Here is a 12841-nt window from a genome sequence, read left to right as displayed (position 1 = left end):
ACCGTGCGCACGCTCGCAATGATACACGCACAAAGGTATAGTGCTTCTTCCTACGAAATAGCCGTTATTAGAGACGTAAGAAACGTTGTTGAAATATTGTTGGCTTTTCCCACGAAGCAATGTGCAACGTTTCCGCCAACGCAGCGAACGTGACATGGCGTCCGACCGTCTTACACCATCAAGAAGAATGCCATGTACAGACAAATGACTGTGCTGCGCGCACTAAGACGGCCAGCTGCATCTTCTAGCCTCTGTGGATTAATATTTAGTGAAAATATAAAAACACAGCGAGTGAGGTTTTCATGCGAATCACGCGATGGCGTGTGTGTGCAATTTTTCAAGGTTGTAGTGAATTTAAGCTACACACAGATTGTTCCATCTAAAGCTTGAATTCTTTGGTTGGCGTTTGAAATAGCACTCTGGGTATAACATTCCTAAAGAGAAAGACACAGATGTGTGTGATTTCTTTAAACACTGAGCGAAACCGTTGAGCGACACATTTGAATTGACAGAAACGCGAACGTTAGCGTAGCGCCATTTGAAAACATTCTAAACACACAATTTCAAGGTTCTGTCACCAGTTAGTTTCCTTGTCTCTCCAATGCAAGTGAAAGACGACTGTCTTATGCTGCCAATATCTTGTGCCCTGGCCTCAGCACGGCTGGTTTCAAATTTTTAGTGTTCTCGCATGGCGTTTATTGTCATTCTTCTCTCCAGTGGATACATTTAGATGAACAGATTGAGACATAGAAGCAGAAGACCATAGATTGCTTCTATCGGTAAACTTAAGGAATGGCACAACCATCCTCTAACTTTTGAATGTGTCATTATGAATTACAACTGAGAAAGTTCTTGTTCACGAGCCAACTTGAAGTTTTATAACAGATGCGATGATCGACCCATATATTGCTTTGCATACTTCTCATTTGTGCTCAGTGTGGCTGAGGCAAAGGTCCACTCAAAATCACCAATTGCAGAAATGTTTCTCCATTAACCACAGAAAATCAGAGCATTTCTTTCTCTCTCGTCTTTTCTTAATTATGCAAGAACACCTTGAACAAATTTCACTGACTACAGATTTATTGTATAATGCTATACCGTTATACTAAGACATCATAATTTTCAAGCATTTATCGCAAATCCAAGCATCCCTCCCCGTATGCAACGCATAATTTTGCCGCAGCCTTGGTGTAATGCAGATCACTTTGCCCGCCGTAATGCTCCTTATTGCTTTGCAGCTGTTACTATGATTGCACTAACAGCTTGTGCTTGATCAGATTTTACGATACTGAAGCACAGTGGTTCTTGCAAAACGAAGCTTCAATGAAGGAAATGTCATCAGGTTTGAGTGGACCTTCTAGGGTAAATTTGTCCTTTACTGATGTCTTTCTTTGTGCAACAACGTTGTATTCCTGCAACCTTTTATCTTTCTATGAGTTGTATGAGTTATAGAAACACTAACTTATCGAGCTCACCGAGGCATGCCAACAGTGTCAGTATGTAGTTAAATTTTAAGTGTGTACAGAACTCTGTATAAAACTATCGAATGTACATTTTATTCTTCTGTTCACCGATTAGTTGCTATTAAAGCTGGTCTGCTGTACTTATACTGGCTTGTCGATTTCTCTACTGAAAAAGCAGTGTTACCTTACACAAAAGTTACTTCCACTGCTAAAAAAACTGCATTCAAAAGCATAATTTGTTGCCTAAAGAGACAGTGTTGGCACGGCAATATGCCATATTGTTGGGCTGTGTCGGGAGCTCGGAGTTCTGAAACTTTTGTGTAGGCAACACTAAAGCTTTTAAAGCAGTAGAAGTAGGTGCTTCATAAGTAACCACTGCACGCCGTTTAAGCCGCAGCGCAAACAAAATCGAGTGACATGTTATTCGAGCATCTACTAAAGCTTTACCATACGTTATAGTTCTTACAGAAGTAACGTCATCAATTCTTTCTACTTTAAAAATTACTCCATATTTGTTTCCTATAAAGGACACTTTGTATTATGAAAGCGCCTCCTTTTAAGACTAGAATCAAATTTAGGAATGGCCTGCAGTGGACAATGCACAACCATAATTTTGCGTTGCGAAGAAAAAACTATTATAAATCCATTTGGTCATCATTTAGCTTCAAAGCCAAACTGTTCAGACAGTGGTTAACCAATCTTCCCAGAACTTACCTAAACAGATCTACTTCCGAAGCTGTGGTTGTGCAGAACGTAGCGTTAAGCATGTATTACTTCATTACATAAAGTTTACGTTCTGAATATGTATTGAAAAAGTTATAGTTGTTATTGTTTTCCGGCTGCCACATTCTTTTAAGGTATATATTAACCTGCGTTTAATGCTCGCGTTAAAGGAGCTTATAACATGACAATTCTTGTTTACGAGATCTGGCAATGAATGTTGCTCGTGCCGACATTTGAGTCACTCGAGTTATGCGTTTCGGCTCAGTGATCGTTGTCATCACGTCTTCCAACACAACCCGCAAAAGTGAAACGGTAAGTATTATTTTGACGACAAACCTGTAGTGGCACCCTGCAACTGAACCTGTAGTCTTTAGGCTTCAGTTAGAATGCACAATTTGTGCGCTTTCATCGGACGTCTTTGCATAGCAAAGCACCTCTTTCGCAAGAATTGTGATAATCTCTGTAATCGTCCTGCCCATCATGTGTGAACATGACTGCTTAAATCTAATGTCTGTTGAACTGGTTTGCTGTATAATTAACGCAAAATACACCGTATACCCATATAATTACATAACAAGCTGAGGAAATATGGTATGCTCTTCCAAATATGCGCGAGTAATAGCAGTGTTTCTCGAACAGACATCGGTAGGTGTTAGTCATGCCAACGAACCTTAACCCTCAGCGTGCCAACATTGTCAAACCATAATGCTCCCTAATGTATTAACATTAAGAAGCTCACTAAAAGCGTCAGTTGTGCAAACTCACGAATAGTTGCAGCGGAGCTTACTTTTTCCAAAGTGTTGCAAAAAGCTGTCGCATGGTTTGTAATAAATTAACGCATGGTGTGGAGAGTGGTACCTTAAGCGTCTGTAGAGCAGTAAGTATGAAATTACGCAATGTTTACTTTGTGCTCTGGTATGAAATACACTTCACGTTACCCGCTGAATAAACTAGACTGTCTAGACGAGCACAGATTTCTTCCTGACCTGCAGAAATACTTGACTTTACGAAGCTGTACTTTTTCTGTTCGACCAGGTCCATACGATGACGGAAGGCGGCGGCCATCAACTGACAAGTACCCAAGCCGCGACATTCCTGAAAAGTCTGGTGAGATTTCCTGCTAATTTTAAGAGAAACTAGATGTCCATTTCTTAATGCGACCAACTAGGCAGCAGCTTAAGCCACAAAGGAGTGAAGCCTGCCGATCGGGAGGCGGCCACGCTTGGCAATAAGGCATGCATCCGTCTGTCCGCTCATCTTCCCTCGTGCAGTGCTCTAGTTGTTAATGTAATGTACCAGCACGAGATACCACAGAGCGAGATAAGACTGTAGTGGCGACTTGTCTAACGTTTCAGTCCATGATTGATGCTAGCTATCTCGAACCAGCAGCTCCCAGCATATATCCCAACAAGCTCTGAGAGCATAGAATTCCTTGCACCGCACCCGCCCTAGTAGTGTGGAGAAGTTGTGCTGGCTGACCAGAGAGAAAATGCTAAAGGAAAAGAACAAGAATTGGAGCGAACTTGCGTATAAAGCATTCTACCCTCCTCATGATGCCAGATTTTGTGTGTTTATCCAAAATAAGTTAGATGCTACTATAAAATGAATCGCACCCTGCTACTTTGTAGTCATATTCTACATTTCACGGGCGCTGGTGCCGCCCCCTTTCATAGATGAACAAAGAAATACTGAACTTAATGACACGCGGAGTACATTGCATGCCACACCGACTTTGAAGTTTTCGCCACGTTTTCATATATTGATGCAAGACATAAAAACCCTTTCCGCACAATCCTGTAAGACACCTGGCCGCGGCGGAAGCATTTCGATGTAAGTGAAATACAACAACGCCCGTGTTGCGTGCATTGGGGATACGTTAAAGAACCCCTGGTGGTCAAAATTAATCCGGAGTCCCCTACTACGGCGTGCCTCATAATGAAATTGTGGTTTTGACAAGTTAAACATCAGAATTCAATTCACTTCTGTAAGACACCTTAACGCCGTTCCTTTTTTGGACGTAGCCACGCATGTCACACTACCAATGGTGATGTTACGTAGCACAAGAGAAGTCGTTCTTCTATAGTCTTTTATAACATTTCGATTTTGATAAGTATGTCTCATGGCCACTAATCTTTAACGCTTTGCACACGTTCATTAACGAACTACGAGTCCTATGCCTTATACCCACATATTAGAATTATGACAGCTCAGGAAAAATTTTTTAGTTAATGTTAGTTCCATTCTATTCTGACTACTCAAGTCTATAGACACCACAAATAATTTTAAAAATATATGACGTTGGCATCTCTTGTCGTACAAATGCAAGTTAGAAAAAGCAATCATGTTGCACACTAAACTTTTTGCATACTGTTATTTTCTTCGCAGAATATAATGCTTGCTGTGTCTGTGGTGAAGTGCTACATTAGCATTCACACAACACTTTTAAATGTACTCAGTGCGCAGCGAAGACAAAGTGTGAAACAGCACAGCGTACATAGTTTCCCTCAATATAGATGGGTGTGAGCTTTTCATTAAACGCTATGTCAAAATCATTAAACGACTGGACAGTGTTTCTATGTTAACGCAGTGATGAAATATTCGCGCTGAAGGATCACATTTTGGTGACATGCAAAAGGTGTAATGTAGGGACATACTTAAACAATAGTTCTAGGCATGGTCAAGATTAGTGTGGAAGGAAAATTAAGTGGGCATTAATGTTGCTATTTTCATTGATTTTTGTATATATGATTGCTTGAAAGAAGCAGCTGCCTTCACGGCCCCCTCGCACGCGTCCCATGTCTTCTAGTTGTTTTTTTCTTTCGTATGCACTGTTGGCTCCCAAGTGTGTGTGTATATGTATATATATGCTATGCACGCATCGCACGCGGATAGTTGTTTCGTGGATGCGTGTAGCACGACCACCCTGTAGCACGACCACGAAGAGCCCTGCACTGTGCATGTGTTCTCTGTATTTTCCAGACCTGCGGCGCGGTAGATCACCCTCCCCACGCCAGTACCCTGAAGTGAACGGCTATAGGTCGTCGTCGCCGCTAGATGACCGGCGGCGCGAGCCCTACAGCGGCCCCTATTCGCATGACCTGCCGCCCCTGTCGCCCCTCCCGTCCCGGGACTTTGACCGACCCGATTACGACCCTAAGTCTCGACACCCACCCCACCCGAAATACGACGACCTGGACAGGCCGTACGACCGCATGAAGCGGCCGGACCTTGAACCCGAGCCATACTACGCAGGCGTTCCAGACCCACTCACCGACAAGCCGTACATCCGGCGCATGACGGACCGCGACCTAACGCTTGGCTGGAAGCCATCGCCGCCCAGCAGGTCCCGCATCCCCGTCACGTACTCGGTCGAGATGGCGCCGCTGCCGGACGGCAACTGGTCGCCCTACAAGTCAGGTGAGCTGAAAGCCGGCGATTATACTTCGCGAAGCTAATGACAACGGCTCATTCAATCGCACCAGTCTCGATATTTTCTATACGCGTAGGTTTCAAAAACCAGCATGTAGGCGAAGACTCTTGAAATAATCTTGAAATCATCTTGAAATAATTTTGAATCTTGACATATTTGCGTCACCTCAAGAATAAACATAAACTAACAGTCATACTTCTCGTATATAGCAGGTATCACAGTTCTCCGCAAGTGGCCACAGTATATAGCTAGGTTTTCAAGTGAAAATTCGGAACTCGTACGGTTAATGAGACCTAGCCGCGAAAGCAAGCTATCACATCATAAAAATAACGAACCAAAGTTTCGGATAGCGAAGTTCTTTTCATCGTGTTTCACTTTACCGACCATAGAAATCAAGCCATAGAAATCGTAATAAACGGTCGTCAAAAGTAAAAGACCGAACAAAAAGGTTTGCACACATTGTTTTAAATATGCAGTCGAACAAAACAGACCAAAGTTACTAACAGCAACTATGTATATAAAATAACGCCACAGAAGTATATTTTCCTGCTCGCTTCCGAAAATTTGTGTCAAATCTGTTTTCACAGTCTTTAAAGCGTTATCCTCAACAAGACATGTACTATGATGTCCTACATTGTAGTGAAAGTGATGTGTGAGTTGCTGGGCTAGTGGCATCGTTTGGCAATTAAGCATTACTGCACATGTGCTCTCTATTCATGATGTAAAAATTTTGTAACGATCCATTTCACTTTTTGTACTTCTCACCCTTAGTCACTGGCTCGGACGCCGCCACGCCGCCGTTATCTCTGGAATTTAATGGATTGTTATAAAATACGGCCCCTGTCAAGACCTGAATAAAGTGATCACATTTAAGAAGCTCCTTTTCAGTACTTAAGGAAAACTGTAATAAACACACAGGCAATCCTTAGACCAGACTCCGGGCATTCAAAAAAAAAACATTCTGTACAGACTGACAAAATGTGACTGCCTTTGTCACATTTAGTAAGAACTGTACCGACTGCAGTCACTATCACAGATATAGAATGGCCGCAATTCAAAGCTTTCATTTTTTTTTTTTTTGCGCTGCTTGCCACTAATAAACACTACTACCAGAAGAACATTTGCCGAAAAAGTGTCTTTGGGCATTTATTTCGTTGCTTTAATCACGTCATTGAAGTCTTCATATATACTGAATAAATTGTAATGTATTGTGTACAATAAATAGATTAATCGTTACTAGGGCATTAAGCAAGTACGTCACTGTCAAACTTACGTTCTGCAAATACATTATTCCTCGATCCACGTGGAGCAGATATAATTTTTGCAAAGCCTGGATGTATTTGGGGAAATCATGCTTTTCAACGACCAAAGAGCGCCATAGCCCAAAGAGCGCCTAGATATTGGACGGCCTGGAATAAAAAAGGTGTACTTATAGCACTTCGTTTCCTGTATTCCGCTGACATTCCACACCCGTTTTCGAATTACTTTTACTTGAATAAGTAAAGTAACAACGTGACTTTTCGACCCCTAAACACCATCTCAAAGTTCAGGCTGAGTTCTGACTTTATTTATTTATTTATTTATTTATTTATTTATTTATTTATTTATGTGGCAATTTGTTTCCAGCCATTCCACGACAACATTGCGTGTTAGATTGTGAAAGAGAAAGCATAAGAAGACATCAGACGAAACAAAGCAATATGACGCTGTTTCATCTTGCTGGAGCCATGATACCTTCAATATAATGAGGACCACATTTCTAGAAGCTCTGCGCCCATCCTGACACCATGCTCTTTCGGCAGGCGTGAAGGACACGCAGCTGGATGTCCGGGGCCTCGAACCATTCAAGGACTACCGCTTCCGCGTGCGTGTGGGCAACAAACACGGCCTCAGTGACCCTTCACCTTACGTGACTGCTCACCGCAGTCGTCTCGGAGGGTCACCGCCTGTTCCTAAAGAATTCAAGCCAAAGGACTACGAAATTCCGCACCCTCCACTCGATAAGCCAGGTAACCTGTTTCAGTGGTACATGCTTTGCTTGCACTGCGCACGGAGCATGGTGGATAGGGTTTCTTTTTCGCGCCATCAATGACGTTCCGAGAAGACTTGCTCCAGAGCGAAAATGCAGGCTAAGCCAATGCCATAGCCCGACAGAATGGCTAAAGAAGGCGCTGAAAAGAAATATTTTCTGGAAACTCCAGGAAAATCGCTTTAATTTTGGAGGCTACGGATGTATGTTTGAGGACGAAATATTACAGACAACGCAGAGAGGCAGATTACTCTTGCCGCTGCAGCATGTAAACCATAGTAACAGTTGAGAACATTTTAATACAGTGCAAAGTGCTTAATTTTGAAGTATATAAGGCAAGCACAGAGATACGGGAAATGTTCAAATATAGAAGAAGGCATATGAAGAATAATATTCACAAGTTGTAGATGAGCAAAAGCAGGCCAGAGATGTGGTATAAGAGGGGTCATATATGAAATATGGTAGTGCAGGTGAAAAATATACTGTCAGGATCTAATGAAATGCAGACAGCGGACAACGTGGCTCTCAGTACTTGTAGCACGGTCTAGTCATAAGAAATTTGCACCAGGCAGGATTTTTGACCAGCTCCTACATGCTCGCGCCATCGTTTTGTGAACAGAAGCTTTTGCTTGATTCCGCATAAGGGTAGCGTCGCGCCTTCGATATTAGTTCACCTTGTGCGCTCGTTCCAGGCTTGAGCGAGCGGTTATTATTGGTGCACAGCGTTGACAGTTCTGACACCAGCGCTTTATGACTGCAGTGCCTTGTTCTCTTTTTGCCATTCCCATTTCTGCTGTTATCACCCCGACATCGATAGCGAGCGAATCATTTAGGTTTTAGGAAATCGGGAGCTATTAAGTGCGCCTGATGTCCGTGCTTCCTTTAAACTGAAGTAATTCACTGGATATTGGTGCCGGCATATTGACAAAATCAAATAGGCCAAAACATCCAACGCGACGCGCCGATGATCATAAGTAAGGCGGAACCAAGGCGCTAGCAGTGGTAGTATCTCCACTGCACTAAAATAAGTTTACAAAATTACAGGGCGCTGCTTTTCAAGCACCAAAGATGATAATAAATCCTCATGCCCATGGTTTATCGCTAGGCTGCGCTGCTTGCATATATAGAAAGTCATGTGCTTCGCTTTCAGTCAACGCTGATGGTACGCCCTAATTTTTCCTTTGAGTTGCATTAACTCACGCATCTTCTTTACAAATTTCCTAATAAAAATATTCTTCATCTGCAGGTGAAGCTCCTGTGTTCGTTCGTCATGAAGAGGATGTCATGTATGGAATACGTGGACATCCTGTCAGTATTGAATTCTGGGTTTATGGCAACCCTCAGCCAGATATTACTTGGACATTCAAGGGAACAAAGGTGACTTGTCTTTCTTTTTTTTTTTTCAGTTTATGTGTGAAATACAGCATGTCCCGCAGTTATGCGTTTATACTTGTGCTGTATAATACAATTTACTTTTTGTAACTCTAAATCATGTATTACAAGTCAGAACACAAGGAACCATAACAATGTTCGTCGTGCTTAAAGGACAGTTGTAGTTGAAAGACGCAAGTTGTTGCTTCCAAAATGTAAACACGCGAAGCCACTTACTGCCCAGAGCCACAGGATCAAGGAAAGTACAACTTTTTTACGTATAACGGTACTTTCACAAGTTTAGGTATAGTTTATATTTCTGTCTGATCAAAACTATTAATGCAAAACCTATCAACGCCAAAAAGCCAAAAGTGCTCACTCGAATTAGAAGTGAACGTGACAAGGTTTCAATCTAGTAAAAGTAGTACTCGTTATTCAACGCATGCTAATTTGCCGTTCTTTGTTTCCAGGTTGATATGGGTGGACGATACAACAGCATGCAGGACCGCAACGGCCAAGTTACACTGTTTATTTCTCGCATGACTGAGGATAATGTCGGCCCTTACACCTGCACAGCGGTCAACGAACATGGGCAGGCCACAAAAACAATATACCTTGAACTTGCAGGTAAAAGAAAGCAACGCACGTACTGAGTATAATCACATTCCTTTAACTACTTGTATTTACAGCTTACTAAGTTAAGCTACTAGCAATTTCTAGATTGCCGCTTTTGCAGGTGATGCAGCCCGTATGCGCGAACGTAGACACGGTTTTCAATGCGACTGCACACCTGTGGCGGCCAATCTTAAAGCTGGCTGCTCCACAATATGAGATCTTGTGAGAAGAAGCTCGCTTCAGTGGTTTTATTTGTTTTACTAGATGCGATAGCTAACACATTCGAAGTATTTATGTATGCATGCAACGATACTCAGAGTAGAGCTCAGTCGATTACATTATCGGGCAACTGCATGCATTAAGGGAATCGAATCCCCTCGGGATAAGCTCAAATGCCTCGGACCACGTGCAGAAAGTCGATACCGGCCGCATCTTCCAGTACTGCGGAAGTGGTGCGGCGAATGAAGCGCATCGAAAACATGGAACGCGAAGCGAACAAATGTCTTAGAAGTGCGTTGGCAAGTCTTGAGGCATTACAAAGGTGAGCTTCAGGCGCATCGAGGGCGATCTCATATCTGTCAAAGATCAGGCAAAGGCTGCCGAGCACAAGTACGAGGTTACAAAAGGCACTGAGAAGGATCGCTTATACAACGCGCACGATATTTCGATGGGTTGTTGGGTATTGCACGCTCAGTCTACCACACAATAAATACATATATAGATATATATACTATTCCCCTCTTGTTGACCGGAACAGTGGCACAAAAAAAAAGAAAATGAATGCACATGAGAAAGGCAAGAGCCTGCCCATGTTTAAGCTCTTTCATGATGATCCTTTTTATCCAGTTTTTATTTGAATAATCATGCAGCAACTAGCCGGAAAAAAATTTCCGATGCGATATTTTGCTAGTTCCAAAAACAACTTTTTCGGGCCCCCCATGCAAACAAGGGACTACCGCAGTTCTTTACGAACCTCTCAAATGGTCAAGTAAAATCTGCCCCAAAAAATATTTCGGGTACAGCTGTAAGAAGCTCAGCTTGTCAAGTGCACATTTATTAATATTTATTTTTAAATATCCTGCTGAAAAATGTAATTTCGCTAACGCAAACGTCGTTCTCGCGCAGTCAGACATAACTCATTATTGCCTCATGAACTGCTTCACCGCGCAGTTCAATGCAGCCGATAGTGCCACTTAACCCTGCAAAGCAATTTTTGTATGCGTACGACTCTATTACTGCAGAGAGAGGAAAAAAGGGGTTCTGTGCCAACTGATTTCATTTTTTTCTACTTACAGAAGAGCCAGTCTTCACAAAACGACTGGAACCGACAACCATAATGCTGCGACGAGGAGGCGAGCTGCAGTGTCGCGTCATCGGCAAGCCGTACCCAAAGATAAAGTGGTTCAAAGACTGGCAACCCATCTGCAACAGCTCTCGTGTTAACATCATTTGGGAGGCACCGGACGTTTGCACCTTGGCACTGAACAGCTCCATAGCCCACGATGCTGGCCTCTACTCGTGTTCCGCCTCAAACATCGCTGGCACGGCTTCTTGCTCAGCTATGCTGAGTATAGAAGGTAACAAGCCCTCACCACCGGGAGAGCAAAATCTCGAGACCTTAAGCAACCGCTTCGCTCAAACCACGCTCACTATTAATCACCACTTTCAATCACAGCAATTAGATTCGGTTGAGTTGGTACTATCCTGATACCGGATGTTTGTCCATGCGGTATCTGTCAGCCGTAAAAACTGCACCCTGAAGGAGTAACGCTCAAAGAAGAGCCTGTGACGTTTGGATGAGACCTTTCTCTGGTGGCTCACACTCAAAGTTCTAGCGTGTATGGCACAAGCCATGTCACATACATGTTTCAATTACCGGCCTTGATCACCAGGCTAAACCCGCATGTTGCTACAACCCGCCGTCACTGCAATTCCAATTACAGTTCCGTCTTCTTCATTGCGCCTTTGAAGTCAGCCACGTAACGCTACCGATTGCGCAGAGTCAAAACATTCACTAAAGAAGCATCTTCCACGTCCGGATGTTTTAGATGCCTTGCGGTTTTCCATTAGTATATGCAACAAATTTGCCTTGACTTCTTGAAGCGCCTTTTTACAAGACAAATTTTTCATCTATATCACCTATTTTATTTTTCGGAAGTGTTGCGTTGTGTAGCCAATTTTGACATTAATGGTGCAACTTGTTAACAAATGAAAAGCTTAGACATATTTCATTACAAATGCTTACGAATAAGAACTCAGAATAACGTGACGTATTATGTTCTCACTACTGTTTAGAGGACGAGTCTGAGTTTGACCTGAGAACGTACCGCCAACCAAAAATTATCAGGCCTAAATCGACTCATCTTGAAGACTACTACAATCTTGGTGACGAACTTGGACGGTGAGTCGTCCCTTACTTTTGATGTTTGTTGTGCGATGTTGGAGCAGTTGATAGACGTGTGCAAGGCAAAAGAAAACCAAGCAGAAATAAAATACACAGGAGAAAGTGCACAGGGGCTGCGTTAAACCTACATGAATGTTTACTGAAAACCAAGCATCAACGTATGCACCTCAAGACTTCAGATATGCACGTGAAACCTAACGATCTACCATGTGTGATCAATAATGCACATCGATAGCATATAAATTGCTTTTTATTTTTAGTCGATTCAGATTGACCCATACATGTGTAGTCATTACGCCTAATATAATACACTTCTAGTATTTCTCGTCCAAGTCTTATTATTTGCGGATTTCACGACCCTTACTGGCTATGTGCTGACATGTTGGCAAGTGTCTCGATGAATAGGTCATGTTCTCGCCTTCTATCCTTAATGTGTCTTTCTGCGATATGTCTTGCCACATTACATAGGCATAGGACACTCATATCACACGACGCAAAATGTCTGGCATGATTCATTCGGAAAGTTCCTCTGAACATTCAAGCCATCACTTTGGGAGAGTGCCGAAAGAAAAAACGCAGCCGGAACGCCATAGCTTTGTGCTACCTTTTTTGAGCTTGCGCGAGGCTGTGTTCACATACGACACAATTTCCCTTTTATCCTTGTACAGTTTAGTTCAACTATCTTCCTGCGCTTTCTGCCTTTAAATTCTTGAAGCAACGTTGACGTCACGGCTGCCAAAATTGAAACAAAACAGCCGCCGCAACTAGCTTTGGTTTGGGCGTCGAAAACTTCCTCTGCCCCATAG

The 12841-nt window shown here is 42.8% G+C and overlaps 1 protein-coding gene and 1 long non-coding RNA gene across 4 annotated transcripts in view; one reads left to right on the top strand and one right to left on the bottom strand.

Moving 5' to 3' along the window:
* The window catches only part of LOC129380504 (uncharacterized), a 234072-nt gene that overhangs the window by 136450 nt on the left and 84781 nt on the right, over positions 1 to 12841 (bottom strand). The window lies entirely within an intron of this gene.
* The window catches only part of Obsc (Obscurin), a 173533-nt gene that overhangs the window by 133874 nt on the left and 26818 nt on the right, over positions 1 to 12841 (top strand). The window contains exons 67-73 of the mRNA XM_072286096.1: positions 3222 to 3293; positions 5166 to 5603; positions 7419 to 7625; positions 8892 to 9022; positions 9487 to 9643; positions 10927 to 11208; positions 11927 to 12032. Of these exons, the coding sequence (XP_072142197.1) occupies positions 3222 to 3293; positions 5166 to 5603; positions 7419 to 7625; positions 8892 to 9022; positions 9487 to 9643; positions 10927 to 11208; positions 11927 to 12032 (1393 nt within the window). The remainder of the gene's footprint in view (positions 1 to 3221; positions 3294 to 5165; positions 5604 to 7418; positions 7626 to 8891; positions 9023 to 9486; positions 9644 to 10926; positions 11209 to 11926; positions 12033 to 12841) is intronic.

The sequence above is a fragment of the Dermacentor andersoni genome, chromosome 1 (assembly GCF_023375885.2).
Source record: "Dermacentor andersoni chromosome 1, qqDerAnde1_hic_scaffold, whole genome shotgun sequence".
NCBI lineage: Eukaryota > Metazoa > Arthropoda > Arachnida > Ixodida > Ixodidae > Dermacentor > Dermacentor andersoni.
Note: the sequence above shows the minus strand (reverse complement) of the source record. Positions and strands in the feature narration are given on the sequence as shown.